The sequence below is a fragment of the Gavialis gangeticus genome, unplaced genomic scaffold (assembly GCF_001723915.1).
Source record: "Gavialis gangeticus isolate Ggan-Ray unplaced genomic scaffold, GavGan_comp1, whole genome shotgun sequence".
Taxonomy (NCBI): Eukaryota; Metazoa; Chordata; order Crocodylia; family Gavialidae; genus Gavialis; species Gavialis gangeticus.
In genome coordinates, this window is record NW_017729025.1 from 25,001,911 (window position 1) to 25,024,204 (window position 22,294).

The following is a 22,294-nucleotide window of genomic DNA, read 5'->3' on the forward strand; positions in this document are numbered from 1 at the left end:
TGGTAGGAGGGATGTCTCCGTCCCTGTTCAGGAAAACGGAGGCAAAGAAACTTTTAAAAATATTGTCTTTCTCATCTGGTGTAGCCACAAAATTACCATTTGAATCTTGCAGGGGCCCTACATTGCCTGATGCCCTCTTCTTGCTCCCAGTGTACTTGAAAAAGGTCTTTTCTTTGTCCTTAATCCTGGACGCTAGCCTGAGTTCCATCTCTGGCTTGGCCTTCCTAATAGCCCTCCTATGCTCATGGGCCGAGGAGGAGTACTCCTCCTTGGTGATAGCTCCTCCCTTCCACTGGTTGTACGCCACCCTTTTAGTCCTCAGGCATTCCTGAATGCCCTTGCTAAGCCATAGGGGTTTCTGAGCACTCTTACCCCCGCCTTGCTTCTCTCAGGGACTGTTACTTTTTGGGCCTGGAGGATCGTCCTTTTAAGGTACGACCATCCCTCATGGACTCCTATCTCCTCTACCTTCTGGGCCTTCAGTGCCTCCCCACCAATCTCCGAAGCTCATTGAAGTTGGCCCTTCTAAAGTCAAGGGCTTTAGTCTTGCTATAAGCCCTTGACACCCTGCACTGGATAGTGAATTCTAACAGGTGATGGTCGCTATTGCCCAGGTGGTCAAGGACCTGCAGTCCCGTCACCAGGTCATGCCTGGTGGCCAGAACCAGGACCAGGTCCACCAAGGCATTACCCCTAGTGGGGCTGTGCATCTCCTGGAAAAGGTGAAGGTCCTGTAATACAGCCAGGAACCGACACGAGTGGTCAGACCTGGCAGGCTGCTCCTCCCAGCAAATGTCTGGGTAGTTTAGGTCACCCATGACAATGACATCCCTTGACCTAACCGCCTCCATAAGCTGACTGGAGAAGTCCCAGTCCAGCTCTTCCCCCTGGTTGGGTGGTCTGTAGTAGGCACCCACCGTAAGGTCCTTTTTGCCACACCCCCCTTGTAGTTTGACTCACAGTGTCTCTGCCTGACCCTCCTCTAACCCAAAGCTAATCCTTCATGATGTGAGTTGCTCTTTGACATAGAGCACAACCCCCCGCCTTTCCTCTCTATCTTATCCCTTCTATATAGGGTGTATCCCTGAATGCCCACTGCCCAGTCGTGGGTGGGGTCCCACCAGGTTTCTGTGAGCCCTACTAAGTCTGGATTCTTACTTGCAATCAGGAGGCACAGTTCCTCCTGCTTGCTCCCCATACTACAAGCATTGGTGTAGAGGCACTTGAGGCCTTCTGGGGGTGCACGTGCCTCCCCCCTACTCCCAGGACATTGTTGCTTACCTGGGCGTCCCTTTCTCTTGTCACTCTGCATGCTGGTGAAGCATCCTCTCCACTCGGAGCGGCCCCTTTCCCCGGCCTTCAGTATGCAATATTTGAATAGCCATGTATTGCAATAGTTGAGGTAAAAGAAACAGGGATGTGCCAGCTGCCTGAAATTTTCTTTGCTTGCACTTTCCAGCAGCAGAACAGCAGAGTTCAGCTAGACCAGGGGTACGCCACTCCACGTCTGTGAAACAAAGCTAGCCCGTGGAGCCATGTCACCCAGTCCACAGGGCTCCCTATGGGTCAGGAAATTGGGTAGTGAAGGAGTGGTGGCGGTTAACATTGTCACCCCTCCCTGCTGCCAGTTTTCTAAGCCCTACCCTGCAGGGCAAAAAAATTGGACGCTGCTGAGCTAGATCATTTGATAGTTCAGTAGAAAATTCTCCTCTGAAACATTTGCTTGTCATATAGTACAGAAAACCTGATTCTCCATTTTCATGATTGCATGTTGGCATTAATGGGGCTTGCTTTAGAGAATTTTTGAAGCCTAACAGGGAAGTCCCCTCTTCGTTGCAAACTAAGTTGCTGTAGTAATGCCCTGGAAATGAGGACTAGGAGTTGTAATGAACTCCAGTCTTGTACATTGTTCTATAAGGTGCTTCTATTAGGGTGGTTAGATAGGGTTTTTGGTTTTTTTAACCTTTGAAGACATGGAAAAATGTGAGAGCCAAGCTCAGCAGCAGGATTTTTTCATGGTGTAGTTTACCTCTTAATGTAAAAAGGGAGCTGCAGCAGTATGGGGGAGCCTCAGCAAGGCCTCAGAAAAATAAACCTTGATGCTTTTCCTCACATCGTACCAACTACTGGTGTATGGTCTACTAGCTCTGACATTAAGTGACTTCTCTCACTGTTAGTCTAGAATATAGTTTTCCAACTAACAGTAACGTTTGTCAGTTACATTACAGCACAAAAGTGTGAAACATGTGGCCTGTGGTCCAGATCCAGCCCGTGAAGGTGTGATCCAGCCCATGTGTCACTGGACTGGCCCAGTCCACGCTGTATAGACAGCACAGGAGGTTGGTGTGGGACACTGCATGCCACCTGCTCCCTGGACCCTCTGTGTCGCATGCACTGCTGGGTCCATGGGCCAGCATGTGCAACACATAGAACAGGCCCAGCATAGGGTGTGCACTCCTTGCAGGACCCCACCGGACCTGGAGCCAGTGCACAGGATCAGTTATCAGGGCTCTGCATGGAGTGCATGCCCCATGCTAACCCTCTATGCTGTGTGCAGTACGCGTCGGTGGTTCAGCCTCACACACCATGTGCAGGACCAGCCAACCCCTGGGGCTGCCTGCAGTGTACAGACTGGACCCAGTACTGCTTGCAGCACAGGGAGTCTGGGGCACCAGTTGTATATGGCACCCCATAGTGCCCCCCATTATTGCTTGCGGCACTAAGTCCAGCTCATGTGCCATGGGCAGCACACACCCCATGCAGATCTTGGGGACTAGCACATGCAGCATGTAGGTAGGACCCAGTGCTGCAGGCATGCTGCAGTGGGTTAGTTCTAGTCCAGCCCACAGACTGGCCCCCCAGAGCTAAATGAGTTTGACACCCATGGTATAGTGGAATCGATCTCTGTTTCCTTTTCTATCAAAATGTGTGTGTTTTTATGTACAGTTAGCTTTTAATGGAATTTTTAGACATGCAGGAGAGAGAGGAGCAAAGGCGATAATTCATACATCTTCCAAATAACTACAGCAGTATTCCTTTAGAGCTTAAAGAAGCTTAACAGAACCCTAAAATAGGTTAATAATATTGTTTTTATTGGTGGCAACAGCTGTTAAAATGTTTGAAACCCTGGTTAATTATAAGAGATGGGTACCAACAATGCAGCAGGGATGGGGAGTGGATAGAAGTCCTAAATAATGAGCAGGGATCCTGGTTTCTCCGATTTTAAAAAAATCCCCAATTTTTGGATTTAAAAAAGTAACCCAAATCCACATTTTCCTATGATCTAAAATGAGGCATATGCGCGCACACACATATAGTGGTGTTTAATTTTAATCACGGAAAAATGTGGATTTGGGTTACTTTATTTTAATCTGAAAATTGGAGATTTTTTTTAAATCGGAGAAAAGCAGGATCCCTGATAGTGAGGTGCATAAGCCTGATAATTTTTATTGTTCTATTGCATAAGAAAAGGAATGGAGCAGGTAGTTTTCCTGTCATGGTCTCAGTAGTGTCAGCAGTGCTCCATATGAAGCTATGCTTTTCTTAGATGAATAGCACAGAGTTTATCATGACACTATGGTTTCCACTTTTTTCCCTCCTCATGGATTCTGAGCTGAATAAATTCCTTGTGGCTTCTATGTGTAATAGGACCATGGCATGAGTTTGAGAGGGGTGAGGGACTCATTGCCCTTAAACTGCATTGCCTTCAGCCTTCTTTCCCTGTTCTGAACAGCATACCAGGTTGTAACATTGCTTTGCCTCCTGCCCTTTTTCACCTTTTTGGAACAGACTTGAACTTTTTTTTTTTTTTTAAACCACTGCAACCTTACAAATCCGCCACAGTACCTTGCACAATTAGTTTTGAGAGGAGTTTAAAAGATGCAAGGCGTTCAGATAAAGTCTAGTTCAAACCTATCGAACATATTTGGATCTGTATGTGGCGCAAGTTGGCACAAGTTGTGACTCAGTAGATGTTTGATATTTTGTCCAAGGTATAAGAATGAAAGGCTTATACTTGGAGACTCGCATGCTACTACTTCTGCCTGGCTTTGAAAAACTAAATTTTGTCCTAGGGTTGTAATTCTCCAGCAGTAGGTAGCCACTTTCAGATTGGATCTTACCTTTTCCTCAAGAATGTTTAGTGTGAAAGGAATTAAAAATATAAGGATGGGCAGTTTCACCTCTCTTTCAGCTTTGCAAAACTTTTTCCTTATAGTTTAATCCATGTTGTCCCTTCAACCCTATCCAGCAAATTGATTCAATTAAACAGTTTTCTAAAGAGAGTCCTATCCATGTACTAGGAGAGGATGTGAAAATGAGGTTTAGTTCCAGGAACACAAGACTAATTAAACTGTTTTAGCTATTCTTTTTGTCCTAATGCTAGTGAAAACAGGACTTAATACCCTTAAGTGGGTAAGCTGACCCTGGTAAGATTTGGGGCTGTCCATTTATGGTTGCCAGTAACCAGCTAAAATATTTTTAAAGGTGTTAGAATATATATATATTTGCTAATAAACACTTTCAGTATCACCTAATTTCTAGTCTAAACATTTGTCCAGGTGAGGTATTCAACCAATGACAGGTTGAGTTGGACTTATTTCACTCTTTACTGCCAGGTGAAATGAGCTTGTCTGTATCTAAAACCAGTGCTTAAAACAGTTGTTAGCTTGAGGCTTTGCCCTGATGAGCAGATTTTAAAAAAATGGATTGGACCATCTACTGTACAGGCAGTCTTCAGACTTACAACACAGTTGGTTCCTGAAAACCGTGTCTTAAGTTGAAACGTTGTAACTCGGAACGAATTTTCACATAAGAAACAATGTTATAAATGGGGGATTGGTTCCTGAACTAAGGCCCAATACCCTATTTTCACCAAAAATACCGTAGAATTTTGTACTTGATCAATTATAGATGAGTAATATAGCTACATTAATATATTGTACATAGCAATCATTGATTTGCAAGGACCTCTTTGAGGTGACTTTGCTGGACTTTTTGAAAGGCTCTTAGTTAGACTTTTTGAAGGGTTCTTGGCTGGAGTCTTCTCAGGAGTCCTGGCTGCAAAGCTTCTCTTCTCCCCCTGCCTGCAGCTTCCTGGTTGTGAAGGGTGGGCTTGTCTGCAGCTCTCCCTTCCTCAGTCTTCTGTGTTTTGTGATGAAAAGTGTTGTTGTCTTATACTAGCCCAGCCTCATCTTCTAGTCGTTTTTTTTCTGAGATAACCTCTGTGCCTAATTGCCGTTCCTGCTCATAATAACGTATTTTTTAAGCAAACCAGATTTTTCTCCCAAGTTTCTAGTGTTCCTGTTAAGATCTCTGTTGGCAGTGGTGAAAACTGACAGTCGTGGTTCACCTTTATGCGTCTCAAACCGATGAAACCTGTGAGCAGCAGCAGCGTGACCCACGCAATTCACCTGCAGACTTAAGAAGAGAAGGTTGCCTGTAGTAGACATTGGGGTTGAGAGCAAAATGGGAACTTTCCCCCCAAAATTAACTCTTGAATTTTGTTAGAGGTGGAAGTCTCCATCTAGGAAGAATTCTTGTTGGCCTGAAGGAAATTGAATTTTTTTGAGAAGTCTTGCCTCCAACGTAGCCTTTGTATTTCCCAAACATAATTATATTCCTTCACTTTAAAGACAACTTAGCATGTGATTTTTCTGTACTAGTGACAGGCCCAAGATGGAATATTATGAATGAGTCTTTGATGAATAGCATACAGGGTACAATTCTGCAATTAAAATAGTAAGCAAGTTTACAATTGCTGTTTCAGTTTTTATAGAGCAGTGTGCAGCATTGTAAGGTTTATCACATGCAGATATCTATCTTTTGAGGTTTCTGGCTATAGCAGCATATTTCTCTCTGGAGACTTTGTTTTTAGTTTGGATAGCAGCTTTTCTTGTTTTCTGTGGCTGCCCTTTTAAATGATCTTGTACTGGCTGAGGGCATGATATACAAACATTGCTTGTTCCTGACAAACAATGTAGCTTTACTGCACATCTTCATATGAAAGGCTTCATATTTCTCTTGTACCATCCCCCATCTATTTGATTGTGAAGAGTTGACCACACATGGGGGTACTATGTATCATGTAGTAATGAGGGGGAAAATAAAGCAAAGACATTGAGTGGTAAGTGATAAGCTCAGTTAACGTTATTGACTATTTACTCCTTAAAAATCATGCTTCCATTTATCTTGCATTTGAATAACTATTACTATTTTTTCTTTGATTAAACACATTTAATTTATTATTACAGGTTGCAGTTGTTAAAATGAAGTGCACAGAGCGCATTTATGCCATGAAAATTCTCAATAAATGGGAAATGCTTAAAAGAGCAGAGGTAAGTACTGTGGGTTTGGGGAGGGGAGGAGTTTTCCCCTAAAACAGAGAATTTTTATAAACAACATTAGGGGAAATTACATTGAAACTCTTCCAGATTTAAAAAGAATTATTTCATGAGGATAGGGGCTTCATTTAAAAAAACAAACAAACAAAAACCCCCAACCCTGCTTTAATGCAATCAACTCTGACAGTCCCTTTCAGGCATCTGTTGTTCTCAGCCTCGCTGTGTATTTGTTCACCAGACAGTCTGCCCTAGTTTTTACCCAGAATTTATTGGCCAGATTTTTGTTTACAGTAAAGACAAGTTAAAGACTAGGTGGAAGCATCAGATTTCTGTTGCTATGACATTTAGAACCACATGTTAAAAAAAATTGAAAGTGAAGGACTTTTCCTTACATTTGAAAAGCAAGTATTTGGGAAGTGTTCTGTTTTAAGCTGCATTTGTCTAGTTGGCAGAGATGGTACCTAAAAATGTTGGGAACGCCAGACTTTTAGGGTCTGGAATAAATTGAAGTGAACCTGGCAAGGTAAAACTGATCACCTGAGAGGCTTACTGTTTTTTTGTTTTTTTTTTTAGAGGGTAGTCATGTGTTTCCAAAAATTGTAATGGGCAGTGTACAAACTGAAATTGAAGCAGTTTAAAATCATTCTGAAAGGGGCTTTCCAAAAGGGTACTTGTGTCACGTATGTCTGGAATGGCAAAATCTTAAATCACAGGACCATAGGAAAGTAGGGCTGGAAGGGATCTCGTGAGGTCATCTAGTCCAGCCCCCTGCTCAAGGCGGGACCATCTCTGACTAAACCGTCCCAGCCAAGTGTCTTTCTAACCTGCTCTTGAAAAATTCCAAGAATGGAAATGTTACAGTTCTCTAGGCAGCCTGTTCCAATACTTGATCACTCTCAGAATCAGCAAGTTCCTCCTAATCTCCAACATAACTTTCCTCTGCTGCAGCTTGAGTCAGTTGCTTCTTGTCTCTACCCTATGGCCACAGTAAAAAGCCCCTCTCCATCAGTTGTCTTTTCTCTAGACTGAAGTTATGGTAACCTGTGTTATAGATATGTAAAGTTAAATGCAACTCATGTAACCACATAGGGTTGAGGGAACCAGTCTATACTAGGTTAACACTTGCATAGTAACTGCAGGACTTGGCTCAGGAAAAATACCTGCATCACTATTTTCTCTGACCTTCTCCCCCGCCCCTAATTCTTTCTGCTCCATATTCCTCTCCAGGGCAAACTGCTGTCATTCCAGTCGCATTCTCTGCTTAACGATTTTTTTTTTGTCCCCTTCTTAAGAAATGCAGCAATGAGGACAATAGGGTATTTTTTCACTTAAAATTTTCCTCTTTTGGCCCATTTGCCTGATCCAGTTTCCCAAAAAATCTCTGTCTGGTCTATGAAACGTCTATCAGGCTTTTATTTTCATGTGTTGCAAGCTCTTTGCTTTTAAAATAAAAGCTTTGAGCACCCAGCAGCCTCTTAACTGGTTTACTCTCTCCTGAAAAACAGATGTCAGGCACTTTATCCGATTTATCAGGAGGCTCAAGTGAATGTGTTGGGCTGGTTAATGCTCACTGTTTTGCAACAAGAAATATTGTATAATTCATTAAGCATAACAATAGTGCATTAGAGTAATATATGTTCTTATATTAACTGTAAGAGGAACAAGGCAGCATAAAATGAGCAAACTACTGTGGAGCTTGATTTATCAACCTCCAACTAGTACCTGTAAATGTGTTTCCAGTCAAAATTAGTCATGCCACTTATGTAGATGCAGTATAACAACTTTCACCATTGTTCATTAGGGACAGATTTAGGACTGTTCACATTGTCCCCATCTTATTTCAAATAAGTGGGCTTATTTATCATGGTTACTAAAGAGGTTTCTTATGTGCATGTTAAGATATGGATATAACTAACTGTGGAAGCTGAGACAATAGCCATGTATTTATAGATCTTAAAACCAGACAGAATCACTATGATGCAGAGTGACTTCTGCATAACTAGTCCATTGTCTCGTTCAGTAAGTGTTAAAAGGAATAGTACTTGCATAAATAACATTCTGATTCACAGCACATGTAGAAATGCCAATAAACACTTAAAAATGAGTGGTTATTAATGCTAAGACATATTGACTTCCTGTAGCATAAATAGCTATTTGGCATGCTGATACGGCTACAGCGCATTCATTCTATTGGGAATCACAAGTTAAGACTTGCTAGCACAAAATCCTAAACTGACAGTGGTAAAGTGTAAGATTCAGGTGTGCTGAGATGTGCGTATCTTCTTGGATAAATAAATCCTCACCTAGAGTAAACTTCTTCTCTAGAGACCAAGCATTTCTTGATGTGCCAGGCAAATAAAGAAAATACATAAGTAGTGTTCCGCGTTCTCAGTTTTTACCAATTTTTTTTTTCAAAGTCACTCAGTTTTTACTGATTTAGGCCCATTTTTCAGTTCAAATCCCTGTTAACTGGCATGAGTGGGGAATGGTCCATTCCCCACTCATGCCAGTTAACAGGGATTTGAATTGAAAAAATGGGTGGTGCTTGTAAGCTAAAAAGTGCCACTGTCCTGGTTACCTGAGGCATAGGTTTCTAGCCGGATGTCGTGGGGGGCGGTGGTGGCAGCTGCATGGAGGGCAGTGGGGGTGCCACACAAGGGTCTGGAGCTGCTGCCCAGGTGGGTGGGACAGGCCATGGGGATCACTCTCGGGGCAGGCAGGTCCAAGCTGTACTCCAACAGCTTCGGCCCTGCCCCAGGCACTGGGAGCTGCAAGCCCTGTTGTTGGGGGGTTGGGGGAGGCAGAAGGCAGGAGAGCCTGGCCCCACTCCCTGCAGCAGGCACTGCACCCAGCCGCTCCACACAGACCTGTGGGGCTGGACCTGCTATCTGTGGGTGTGGGATTCCCGGCTATGACCCCAGGCGGGGCGGGAGGTGCTGGTGCCAGGGTCGGGTCCACCCCTCTAAGCCCCTATCCAGCTGCCTGCCACTCCCCTGCAAATACCAGGGCAGCCTGGCAGCAGGCTGCTTCAGCAGGGTGAAGGGGCACAAATGCAGCCAGGGAAGAAAGGCAGGACACAGCGCCATGTGCTTTCTGCCACTAATCCAGGTGCCCGCACCCCCAAACAGAGGCTGGCACAGTGCACCTGCACCCCCTGACAGCTCCCCTGCTTTGCTCCCTGCTGCAGCCCTGGGAGCGGCCAGTAGGCTGCGCTGTGTCCCTCCCCCTGCCCCTTCCGTAGTCCCAGCCTTACTCCCTCCTCCTTCACTGTCGATTTTTTCCCCCCTGATTTTTAAACTGATTTTTGTCTTTTTCTTCCTTTTTATCCTGATTTGTGTCCCAGTTTCTGTGTTTTGAAGATGAACCCTGAAAAATTCCCAGATTTTTTTAAATGAAAACTGAGACTGCAAAACACTATACAAATGTAATAGCATAGCCATAATTGCAGTCTAAACCTAATATTAGTGGAAGAATCACAAGGACACAATTGTAATTGATGTTTTGATCCAAGATGGCTAGTAAAAATAAAATCTTAAATGAATTTTAATTCTTAGAAATGTGCTAGACGTTGTGGGGAACAGCAGGTTTTCACTGCTTCCCTGTGCTATTTTATATCGGGAGGTTCTCTTGAAGGCATTATGAGAAACTAGCATGGTAAGTTGCTGTTGTATAGCTACTTTTTTCACACAGATCCTGTGCAAGAAGGATAAGCTCAACTCTCCTGCCATTGTAATTTTGCTACAGATTGCAATGGGATATAAGCATATTTTTTCAAAGTACATTGGGGAACAGAAGAGTTCAGTGACTCAAGTTAATTTGCTTTAAAAAGGACATTGGCCAGGCTTAAGATGACTGGATGCCTAACTACAGAAGCCTGCAGAGATTCACTGCCTTGCCACTCGTGCAGACTAAATTCCAATGAATAGAGACCTCTGTTCAGAAATTTTAAATAATCCTATAAAACATGCATATATATGCATCCTGCAGAGACTGATGGATTCTAATGATGCCTTTTTTCCTTTCTTTTAGACAGCTTGTTTCCGAGAAGAGAGAAATGTTTTGGTGAATGGAGACTGTCAGTGGATTACTACATTGCACTATGCCTTTCAAGATGAGAACTATCTGGTATGTTTGATTTGCGAGTAAAAACAAAGCTTTATGTCATTATTCTTTTCCTGATAAGCTTGAGGATATTGGTGCACTAAATCAGTTTTCTTCTTTTCTTGCTGCAAGATTTCACCACTGTTCTTCCCTTAAAGGGAATGCAAAAAAGGACTGAATATAATAATTCTGGGATAGTGAGAGAAGTTTCATGTGGCTCTAAATAAAGTACACTATGTATATTAGCCTGTATATCACCTCAGATAGGTTAATCTGTCATCATGGATATATTTGTCATAAGTTAGTCACAAAATTAAAATTTGAATAGTATTTGATTTGATATATTCTTTACCTCCAAAGAAACCCTCACTGAATCACTGTTGTTGGGGGTTTTAAAAGATTTTACTGAACTGTAGTGCTTAAAATGCCCAATTGTCTTTGAACAAAGGTTTTCTTTACAACTTCTTATTGTACGTGAGAGGTTACTTCAAACAGATGACAGTGGTAGAATGTATTTTATCTGAAATACTTAATTTTAATACTTGTAAGATCTGGAAAAGTGCATTTAATCATTCTTAATGAAGATTCTGTATTATAAAATCACAGTATGTTTTCTATAAACCATTATTCAAGTAAGTGGCATTTGCAGGTTTTCACTTGATTTTTTTTAAGTCAAAAAGTATAGAGCTGTCATGTTTAAAAAAACAGCTATGTATTACATAGTAGCTATTTATTACATTTACTACATTCATGACTACTGCTTTGTCTAACTTATACTGTTCTGACCATCAGGAATTGTTTTGACTCCGGTGAACCTCAGTAGACTGGAAGGGACTGCCTGATGATCTAGACATGCTTTTTTGCTACCGTTATTAAAATTAAAGGCAATATTACATGACACCAGGGGTGGATCTTTCAAATTTATAGTGCCTTAAAAAAGTAACATAACAGATTATAAATAGAAATATACTACTGTAATAAGAGTAGAAAAAAAGCAGATCTAGATTTTGTGTGTATGACATGTGCATGCGCACGCGCACACACACACTCTCTAGATATATCCAAACAATATGATGGCATTAACATGAGAGAGAGAAATAAAAATGATTAACCTGCACCTTTCTCCCCAGAACCAGTTAGCGGCAATTGGGGTGCACATTATATGTAAGAAATGGGGATCCCCACAGCTGGATGATATGGCCTTGTGCAGGGTTGATTCACAGTTGGACCCCATGGCCCATGGCCTCAGCTCCCTAGCTGCTGCTACTCTATCTGTTGTTCAGACATTTTTTTTTTTTCAAACCGCCTTCTGAAAACAAGGTGCACATAGTGTATATATAGGAGTACTATATGCAGGGAAGTGCACTATGTAACAGGTAACCATGTCTGTGACAGAAACAGATTTTTCTTACAAGTTCAACTGTACTTTTAGTTGATGAAAATTAGACTTATGCCTTTCAGACCACCTCCCATGCCACTTCTCTCAGCTGAAGCTTTTTCATACTTGTTTTTGTTTGGTTTGGTGGTTTGTTTTCAGACTCAAATATTCATCTAGAATTTGCCTTTCTGGGTAAGCCTGAAGCAATCACAAGGAAGCATACTATCATGAAATATTCTACTGTGTTGCTTTAGAGGGTGTAGTGACATGAGAAAACTTGCATGGTAACGTAACAATGAGCAGCAATATACTCGTTTAGATGTGGGCCAGACATTTCTGCTATCATTTCATGAAAAACTGTTCAGAGCAGGTTCTTCTGACAGTAATACGTGTTCTTGTTCTTGAGCCTTTGTCTAAACAAGCTGTTGCTGGCACCAGACAGCTGTGCCATTGTTGACAGTTGCTGTTATACAGCAACTAGTTTTTCTAGTATAGGCTAAGGTCCATGAGGTCAGACTTTATTAGAATTGGTCAGAAACTTTTCTTTCAAGTGGTTCTTTGTGGATTCATGGAAAAGACTTTTTGCAACACTTTTTGCAAAACTAAGTAAAGAATTTTTGTCAATTTGGGCAAAACAGATTCTAGAGAAATAATGTTTTTATTTAAAAAATATTTTAACTGAAATTTCAGAATTCACCTACAATATAATTAGATGAATATTTGAGTTTGAAAACAAACCACTAAACAAAACAAAAATAGGATCTATTCATTATCGTTACTTTTAATTTTTTTAATGTATATTATTTTATGGCATTTTAAAAATATATTCCCTTCCTTACCTCCCGCTGCCTCCACACTTTTTATATTACTTTATTGGATATGTGGTAAATTAAATATTATGTGATAGTTTATGAACTACATACAAACTGAAGAACCGCAAAAAAAAAAACAAAAAAAAACCCTTCTGAATGATTTAATTCCCAAGACGTATTATGACATAAGTGAAATATTTTATTTTTAATATATTTATAAAATCACTAAGGACAACTGCTAGCTACTACTCATTCTAAATCGGTGTCTTCAATTCATCTCCAAGGGAGGCATTTAGCTCTAGAAAAGATGAAATGTTAGTCTTACTAATTAGCAGCAGTCTTTAATGATCGAGAAATTTAAAATGTTGAATTTTTTTTTACCTTGTGAAATGAGGACATGACAGACAGGTGGCTTGCTGTGCTAGCCTGAAGATGGGCAGAAGGCAGGTTGACACCTTAGATCAGCTGGTTTAGAGAGGTATGAGCTTTTGTAGGCAAAAATTTACTTAGATACTGGGGAAGGACCGCAAGAAAGAAAATACTGTATGTAGAAGAAAGAGACAAGGGCACAAGATGCTGCTAAAAAAGGAAAAAAATGTGCCAGTTAGGTTAGGGGTCAGCAGCCTACAGCCTACTGAACCATTGGATCTGGTGCAGGGATGCAGGTCTGCAGCAGTATTCACCAGTGGGGGCCACCAGTAGCAGGCACTTTCCCCATGCCTTCGTGAGGATGAGCATTGGCAGTAGGCATGTCCTAGAGCCCACCCAGCCCCGTCTCTGACCTGTGGTGGGTCATTCCAGCTTGCAGCTGGAGGTGGTTGCCTACCCCATGCTTAGATATATATTCTTTTAGATCAGCTGTAGTGCTACACCAAAATTATTTAAACTATAGGTATTATGCTTTTCAGTTTTGCACTAACTGGAGACTCTACTGGTAATGAGAGGAGTGGAGTTTAGTAAGACTACCATTCACTACAGTATATTCTTTTAATAATCAGTGAAATAAATATAGGACAGAATATTACTCTCTCGACAAAAACAGCCATCTTATTTTAATCAGCAGTGACCTTGGGTTTTAAGAGTTTTTATTTCTTGTTTACACTGATCTAATCTTCCAATAGTACATTTAACTTTAAGTGCAACTATCTGTTTGCATATACTTCATGAAATGTGAAAGAGTGTGCTAGTAAGTGAAGTTTTCACATACCTTTAAAATAGGAAGCTTTTCCCAGTAGCTCCCTAACTTGCTGTAGGAATTAAGACATTCAGATTACTGTAGCTCTTTTCACTCATGTCTTGTATGAACTGACTGTCCATGCTGGTTGCCTACGTATTGCATTGCTGCAACTTCCATGACTGCAGAGTCGTACCTGGAGCAGTGTTGGAAAAAAACAAGGTTCTAATAGGTTTTAATGAAAACAAAATTCAAAGAATTATGAGGCCCCTCCTAATTCATGTCCATCGAAGCTTCTCAGAGGAAAAACTGTATTGCAAAAAGCCCTTTCTCTTCGGTTCCTGCCATCTGGGAAAAGAATCTGAGAGGAATGACATGAGGGTGTCTCTTGGGTGGTTCCCTCTGCTGAAGGTTTTCACAGGTTCTTGGTACTATTCTCATTGGTTTCATGTGCTGAATGGGTGTTTCTCAGGAAAGAGCTGCTCCAAGATGTATATTCATGTGGTCTAGTACCTTTCTCTGTAGCTCCCCCGTGCAGGGACTCAAGTCTTGTGGAGAGGAGGACATCACCTACACAGTGTAGGAATGACACAATTTCATAAATGAACACAGAGATAGTTGACAGATACCAAGATGCAATTTGGTGGCATTCTGAGCTTTGTTTATTTTCTAATCAGTGATTTTTGTAAGCTTATGTTGTTTACTGGGGCTGAGCGAAGCTTCAGTCCCTGATTCAATTCAGTGGACATTCGGCCCAATTCAGTGGCTGAATCTCTGAATCGAATCAGAGGACTCTTTAATCTCTCGGAACCATCTGAATCGATTCAGAGATTTGGACACAGACACAGCTTTAAATGTTTTTTCTACGTACCCCTAGGAAGCAGGGGCTCGTGAGTGCTGTGATGCTGGGCTGCATGGAGTGTCCCACAAGTGCAGGGGGCTCCCCAGCACGCTTAGCAGCAGACCTGGAAGTGCACTTCCAGTCCACTTCCGGGTTTGCCACCAAGCACATGGAGGGCCCCCCACACTCCTGTGAGATGCTCCATGCACCCCAGCAGTGCAGCGATCACAGGCTGCACCTGCTACCTCAAGGTTTGTAGAAAAAGTTTGTAAAGCCATATCTCTCCTAATCGCTGATTCTCTGAATCGGCATCGAATCTTCAGATTCGGATTCAAACTAATCAAATCAGGGACAGTGATCCAAATCAACGAATCAAATCACTGTCTCTGATTTGGGCCGTATCCAAATCCGAATTAAATATGGCCTGCTTTGCACACCCCTGTTGTTTACCCAGCCTCAGGTATGGTCTTATAATAGAAGTCCCACTATCTGTCTTGGGTCTGATTTGAGGTTGCATAACACCTCGCTTCTGCTTGAGTTCATATTTGTCTCATGCAGCATTCCTAATGCATATTAGAAATTCCAGAATGTACAATTGCAGCACATTGATTGATATTATAATAAATAAACTCACCCTAGGTGTAAGGAAAGCTACACGTAGAACTGTGTGGAGATCAGTGAACTATGCCTCTTTCACCCTATCCTTTACATAGTTTCTCTTTAGCAAAAATTTGAGTAAAAATAAGCAGGCAGCATTCTTTGCCTTCTCTTGTATTTTAGGGTTCTGTTGGTTTAATTTTACTTTCCTTGAGTGATGCTGGAGATGAGCTTGCTTCCATCTGCAATAAAATGAAGGATTTGCTTTGCTTATTCTATAAAGTAGATTTTTACCAAGATTGTTCTTAAAGCTTTGTCACAGAATGGGAGGAAATGTGAAAGAGTGTCTCAGTATTAGTAATAGGAAACGTATGCATTTGTCACTGGTCATGGGTTGAATTCCTGTTCAGTTAGGCAGTGCCAGAAAAACACTTAAAAAAAAAAAATCTTTTCTGTGCTGTGTACATGTGCATGCAACAAACTGTGATTATAAGTTCTTTTTCTTTGTCTTATCCATATCAAATATGCCCATGAGCTCTTTCGGTAGAGAAGCCTACAGCTGGGCAGGAATGGAGTCTGAACTTCCTTTCTGCCCCTCTTACTCTTGGAGTGTGTGAATTTCCTGCTGATGCATTATTTATTACTTGACATTTTTCTACTGACGTTACTTATCAGCCTGGTAATGCCATGTCATGTAACCTCAACCAGTACAGTTGTAAAGAGTTTGCCTGGCTCCATTTCTGCACAGATCTAGGGAGGCACGTGCTTCCCATGCCTCCCCAGGGGTGCGCGCAGCGGCAGGGAGTTGCCCATGGCTCTGTCCTGCTCCTGGCCCCAGGGTCATATTCCCAGTCCTGTTGGTAAGTGCCTACCCTTGCTCCTGCCCTACGACCTCCCTCACCGTGGGGGCCTCAGTTGCCACTCCCCTTCCTCCCCCCATGCCCCTCCCTCCCAAAGACTTAACAGAAAGCCGCTGCTGTCCAAGCTGTCCAGCTGCATTTCTGGTCATGTGCAAGCTGCAGCTGCACACATGCACATGGGATTTGTTAGTGACATCGGCCAAAAAAAAGCCAATTGCCAATAATGTTCATTTTTCTGTCATCGGTGCCAATCCGATATGTGACCTCTATTGGTGCCAGTCCGATATGAGTGCACCTCTGTTACAAAATGATTTCCTCTCTTCTGTGATATTAGAAATCCTCACAAATCAATAGCTCTTAATCTAGATAAGATTTTGGTAAGACTCCCTCTGAAAGAAACTGGGTTTTTTTATGTTGCTTCTTTTCAGCTAAACTGGCTGGTCCTGAATCACTGTCATAGTTCTCCTTTGTGTATAATTTCTGTTGTATTTCAGTAACTAAATTTGAGATGGCTTTAAAGTGCTGTCAGTTGTAACTTTAGTCTGATTGTATTAAGGAAAATCAGAAATATTTTCTACTAAGTTTTCAACTATGATTAATGGGTACATAAAACTGTTATCCATTTCTGCTGCCTCTTGATCTCTTGTTCAGCAGTGAGCCACTAGATTTTATTTATCATCTGTTTATGAACTTGTACCCCAGTGTTCCACTGATCTTTTTGTTGTTGTTTGTTTTTTAGTACTTAGTAATGGACTACTATGTGGGTGGTGATTTGCTGACACTTCTCAGTAAGTTTGAAGACAGACTTCCAGAAGATATGGCCAGGTTCTACATTGGTGAAATGGTGCTTGCTATACATTCCATACATGAGCTACATTATGTGCACAGGTAAAACAGCTGTTCCTTTAAGGGAAGACACATGTACAATTTGAAAAGCATCATGATAATGCTGATGTGTTTGAGACAAGTTATTAGGGCCATTTTCCAACTGTACTTGTATTAAGCCTTCAGCTTGCTACATCATTATATTTCAATACATTGATAATATTTCACTACCTTTAAAATTGGTCAGTTATTAAAAATAGTTGGCCTAACAGAAGCCTGGAATTATATGGATTTTAATGAAATATAAACCAAGCCTTTTAATTTATTGTTCCCTTGGACATTTCACTTAATGGCTCTAGGCCAGGGGTAGGCAACATTTTTTGGCCGGAGTGCTGAAAAACACCACAGTGCCTACCTTGGAAGGTGCTGGAGTGCTAACATGGCAGAAAAACAAAATGAGGGCAAAGGGTACATGGCAGGATGCCCTGCTGCCTCTTGCCCCCCACCCAAAGCCCCTGCCACCCAGCCCAGGCTCTGTGGCTGCCAGTACCTCCCCCACCTTGTTTCACTTTGGGTCTGGGTAGCTGCTGGAGCCCAGGCTGCTCCCAGCAGGGCTTGCAGCATCCTAGCTGCCTGCTGGCAACAGCTACCCAGAGCCAGGGCCTGCTGCAGCCAGGAGGCTCCAAACAGCTGTTCCGGGCTCCAGCATCAGCTCCACACCAATGCGTGCACGTGTGCTTCGGATCGGGTGGGGGGGAGGAACCGGAGGCAGCACAGCCCTGGACACTCCCCCACTCCCAGCACAGAGGTGATGGCAGGTTTCTGGAGCCCAGCGCAGCAGTTTGCAGCCAGCCCGGGCTCTGGGCAGATGCAGCAAGCAACAGGCAGGCTGCAAACAGCTGCGCTGGGCTCCACAGCTCCAGCATCAGCTCTGTGCTGACAGTGACTGCATGGGCACCTTGGGGCAGGCTGCGCTGCCCTGCTGTCTGCCCTGAGGTGCCCGTGCAGTCGCTGCCAGCACAGAGCTGGTGCTGGAGCTGTGGAGCCCAGCGCAGTTGTTTGCAGCTTGCTGCAGCTGCCCAGAGCCTGGGCTGGCTGCAAACAGCTGCACTGGGCTCCAGAAGCCTGCCATCACCTCTGTGCTGGGCGTGGGGGAGAGACCAGGGCTGCGCTGCCTCTGGTTCCTCCCCCACCACGCGCTCCAAGGCACACATGCACGCACTGGTCTGGAGCTGATGCCAGAGCCTGGAACAGCTGTTTGGAGCCTCCTGGCTGCAGCCTGCCCTGGCTCTGAGTAGCTGCTGCCAGCCGGGAGCCCAGGCTGCTCCCAGCAGGCAGCTGGGACACTGCAAGCCCTGCTGGGAGCCGCCCGGGCTTCATCGCTGGCAGTAGCTACCCAGAGCCGGGACTGACTGTGGCGTGCCGAGCAAAATGGCCTCATGTGCCATGCTCGGCACGCATGTTGGGGGTTACTGACCCCTGCTCTAGGCCTTGCTTGAAGCCAGCTAGAAAACTGGGGCAAAATTATCAAAGCATCCAAGATGGGACTTGCTAAGTTTGGTATGCCTATTATGCAAGGGGAAAAATCTACATTAGACCTCTTTATTTACTCTGATGAGTGTATTTGTCTGTCTGCTTTATCTATATCAGGGTGGCCAACCTGCAACCTGTGTGCCACAGATGATATGGGCAGCTTGTGTGTGCCACACAGCAGACTGGGCAGGGGTCAGGCAGCGCAGCAGTAGATAGGGCAGGAAAGCAGAGCAGTGATCAGGCAGGCAGCACAGGGCAGGGAGCAGAAAGCAAAGAAGCCAGTTGGGCAGGGGAAGGGGCTCAGAGTGGCACTTGGGGAGGGCGCGGGGTTAATTTGTGGCATGCCTGCCAAAAAAGGTGGCCACTCTATACCAACTAGTAAATGTTTGCTACAGTATTGCTGACTTCTGTTTTTTGCACACAGGAATGAAACAGGTACATGTTTCACTGACTTACTATACTTATGTAGCAGTTAAGTTAGAACATCAGTCTAGTTCATGTTCTGAAACAGTTAAGAAAATAACTTTCCTTCCTCTCAGAGTGTGAGAGGAAATTAGTCAGGAAGCCAAAGTACACTTTGTACACTTCCTTATTGTTGGGTTACCCCTAGAAATATGAGTTCCAAAAAAACCTTTAGTAAACAGGAGTATACGGAAGAGGTGTGTAATAAATGTTTTGTTCAGTGCGGTAAGAATCCTGATCACATGACAATTTCCCGGGAAGCCTGCTTTTCATACTTCACAAATGAATGTCCATAATTAAAAAGCAAATGCATTAGTACAGGGAAGTTTTGGAAATGTTTTGCATATTTTGTACTTTGAGTCTTCTGTACACACACACAATTTAATTTATGAAGCATTTGAGGCTGCAGTGTTTTTTGTCAGTTGTCAGAGGGTAGAAAGGTAGTTGGTCACAGAAATATGAAAGACCTGGATCTTGGGAGATCTTATTTTCCAGTCACTGGCATTGATCTGTAGGGCAACCCTTGGGTGAGCTCACATGCTTCACTGTTTCCCTGTGTATGAATTGGGGATAAAGATACTGAGCAGCATTCCCTCTAAGCTGCATGGCGTGTGTGGCCATGCAGGCGCGCTCATGCCGCGCTGCCAGGCGCGCCTGCACGGCCGTGCACACCACACAGCTTAGAGGCAATGCTGATGCTAAGCTCCTTTATACAGCATTTTGAGATTTATAGATAAAAAGTACTAGATAAAAAGTAGATAGTGATAGGAAAGAATCTGAAGAGTTCTAATGCATGGTACCGGATAGTTTAAGAATAGGAGCAGAAACCTCTTGCCCCTAGATCACGTACCCAGAGCAAGCCTGGGTTGGTACAACTGAAAGCTGCTGCCTTTTGGTGGTTTAGTCTCTGCAAATGAGTTCTTCTCTTCCTGGTAGATTGATATGTGCCTGACATACTACCAACTCAGTTGACACCCTGTCTGGCAGTTTAAACAGAGGAACCAAGGATTGGGAACCCAGTGAACAAAACACTTCAGCTTGTGCTTAACTTATATTGAAGAAAAACTAAGTACAAACACATACTTTGAATGTAAACACATATTTAAGTGCTCTGAATCAGAGTCTGAAAAAAAAACAAAAACAAGTTGAGCTAGTCTCCTGGTATTTGGTGATTTGTGTTCTTGGAACCCATCTCTTTGCTGTCTACAAGCTGTTACTTGTTGCATGCTGTTTCCTGCCATTAGAGCACTCCAGTCCCTAGAGCTGTCTGTCAGCCATGTTTTCCAGATATTAAGCTCATTTTTTTTTAATTATCTAGTCTGAGCCTGTTCACCTTAGTGGTTTAAAAAAAAAGTGTCCCTGTTCATAGCACCCATAGGCTTTCTGCTCTGCTCCTTTGGAGTACCATTAGGCTTGGTGACACCCACTCATGAAGCATAAATTATAGTTTTATATAATGTGTGTCAGGTTGAAATTTATACCATAAGCTATATAATTACTTAGACCCAAATGTGCAAATAGAGCATTACTAATTCATACAGTTGACTGGGAGGCCTTGATAGATGATCTAATTTTCAGAACTAGCAAACGTGGCTTACTATATTAGTGCTTGATAAAATAACTTGCTTAAGGTGCTTGATTTAACTTGACAATTGCAAGTTAGTTTCAAAACTTGGTCTAATAAACTGTAACATTTTTATCGTAATGAAATTGCAGTAATAAGTTTTTATACTACTAACTCCTCTTGGCTGGCAAATGAGGGGGCAGACCTTTTTTTTTTTTTTTTTACAAAAAACAAGTGTATGCAAGTTAGCAAGAGTCAACTGGAAATATATGGGGACGTGGCATTGTACACGTGAACACCAGTTTAATTGTTTTTGACCAAATGACATTAATTGGGTTAATATAAGACTGCAGAGCATGGCATGCTATGGAACTATATAATTAAAAAGTTGATGAAATGCATGCAGAAGCCTAACAGAGTTTCAGAGACAGGGATAGATCTGGAGGGGGTGCAATAGCATGCATGCATCTCCCTTTCAGTCAATGACTACAGAGGGGAAGCACCCAGGGACTTTTTTACAGTTCCCAAAGCAAATAAGAATTTTCCCCCTTCCCTCCCCTCCATGCTCAGCAGCATATCCCCTCTCCTCCTCCTTCCCTCACCCTTCCTGGCTGCCCAGCAAATCAAGGGGGCTCCAGAACCACTTCTGCCTGCTCCAGCTGTGCTCCACATAGAGCTGGGCTCAGTGGCAACAGCAGGCAGGACCCTCTACCCTGCCCCATCTTCCAGTGTTCCCGGCTAGCCCAAGAGCAGGCACAGGACGGTGGCGTACCTAGGGTGGGGCAACAGGAGCATCTGTCTAGGGTGTTAAAGGAGGCCAGAGGGGCAGAAAAAATGGTATTTGCTGCAGCTGTGCAATTGTGGAAGCATTGACAATTGGAAAATCGCCACTGCCCTCATGTGCAGCAGCTGCCCCAGGCATCTAGCTGCATTGTTACACTGCTGGCACAGGGGAAGGGAGCCCCTGCTGTCACTGCTGCTCTGGCTGGGCCTAGCTTCACCTGCAGGGCCCCCTCCCCTCTCCAGGTCAGCTGGGGGCAACAGAAGCACAGGAGGCGGGGGTGGTGTGGAGAGAATGGAAAGTTGGGGAGGGGATGTGCTGCTTAGCTTGGAAGGGGAGGGAAGATTCCTACCTGCTCAAGAACTTGAAGTCCCTACTGCTGCTCCTGTGATGCACACTGCCTGTCCTGGGATTGGGGTACAGCCACTCCTGCAGTGCAGGGCACTGCTCCCACAGCCCCCTTTAAGAAATCCAGGATCCATCCATGCTCAGAGCACATTTGCTAATCATTGCCTATGAGCATTTGCTATTGACAACTAAAAACTTCAGAACTGTGTACTGTTTGCTCCCCAAAATATTAAATTTTAAAAAAAGCAGTTACTACATGTAAGTAAATTATTTTGATCCTTTTTAAGGGCCATCCACAGGCAGATTCAGGGGCTTTTGTTCATTGAGATATTGTAGTTTAAATTTGATGTTAAGCCATGGAATACCAGTGGAAATAATGTACAGCAGTAAAGCTGCTTTTAATCAACAATCACTTTTTTTTTAAATTAGTGATCACTTTTTAAATCAATATGTAGTTTCCATTATACATGGCAATGTAGAATATATTTAAAATATATATTTTTAAGTTTGATTAACATAATAAGTCCCATTATGTATCCAAGAATCTTCTAAGCACGTTGTAAAACTGACCCAGGATTTCAGTGGTCAGAGAAAGGGAGGAAAGCAATGCAAGTCTGGGTGCCCTTTTTCCTGCAGAATTTTTTTTCTTTTCCCCCTTAACACCCCCCCCCCCCCCC

The 22,294-nt window shown here is 43.1% G+C and overlaps 1 protein-coding gene across 3 annotated transcripts in view; it reads left to right on the top strand.

The window, feature by feature from the left end:
• The window catches only part of CDC42BPB (CDC42 binding protein kinase beta), a 166,900-nt gene that overhangs the window by 77,029 nt on the left and 67,577 nt on the right, over positions 1–22,294 (top strand). For all 3 annotated transcript variants that reach the window (XM_019518528.1, XM_019518529.1, XM_019518530.1), the window contains exons 4-6: positions 6,252–6,335; positions 10,371–10,466; positions 16,844–16,992. In XM_019518528.1, coding sequence (XP_019374073.1) covers positions 6,252–6,335; positions 10,371–10,466; positions 16,844–16,992 — 329 coding nt within the window. The remainder of the gene's footprint in view (positions 1–6,251; positions 6,336–10,370; positions 10,467–16,843; positions 16,993–22,294) is intronic.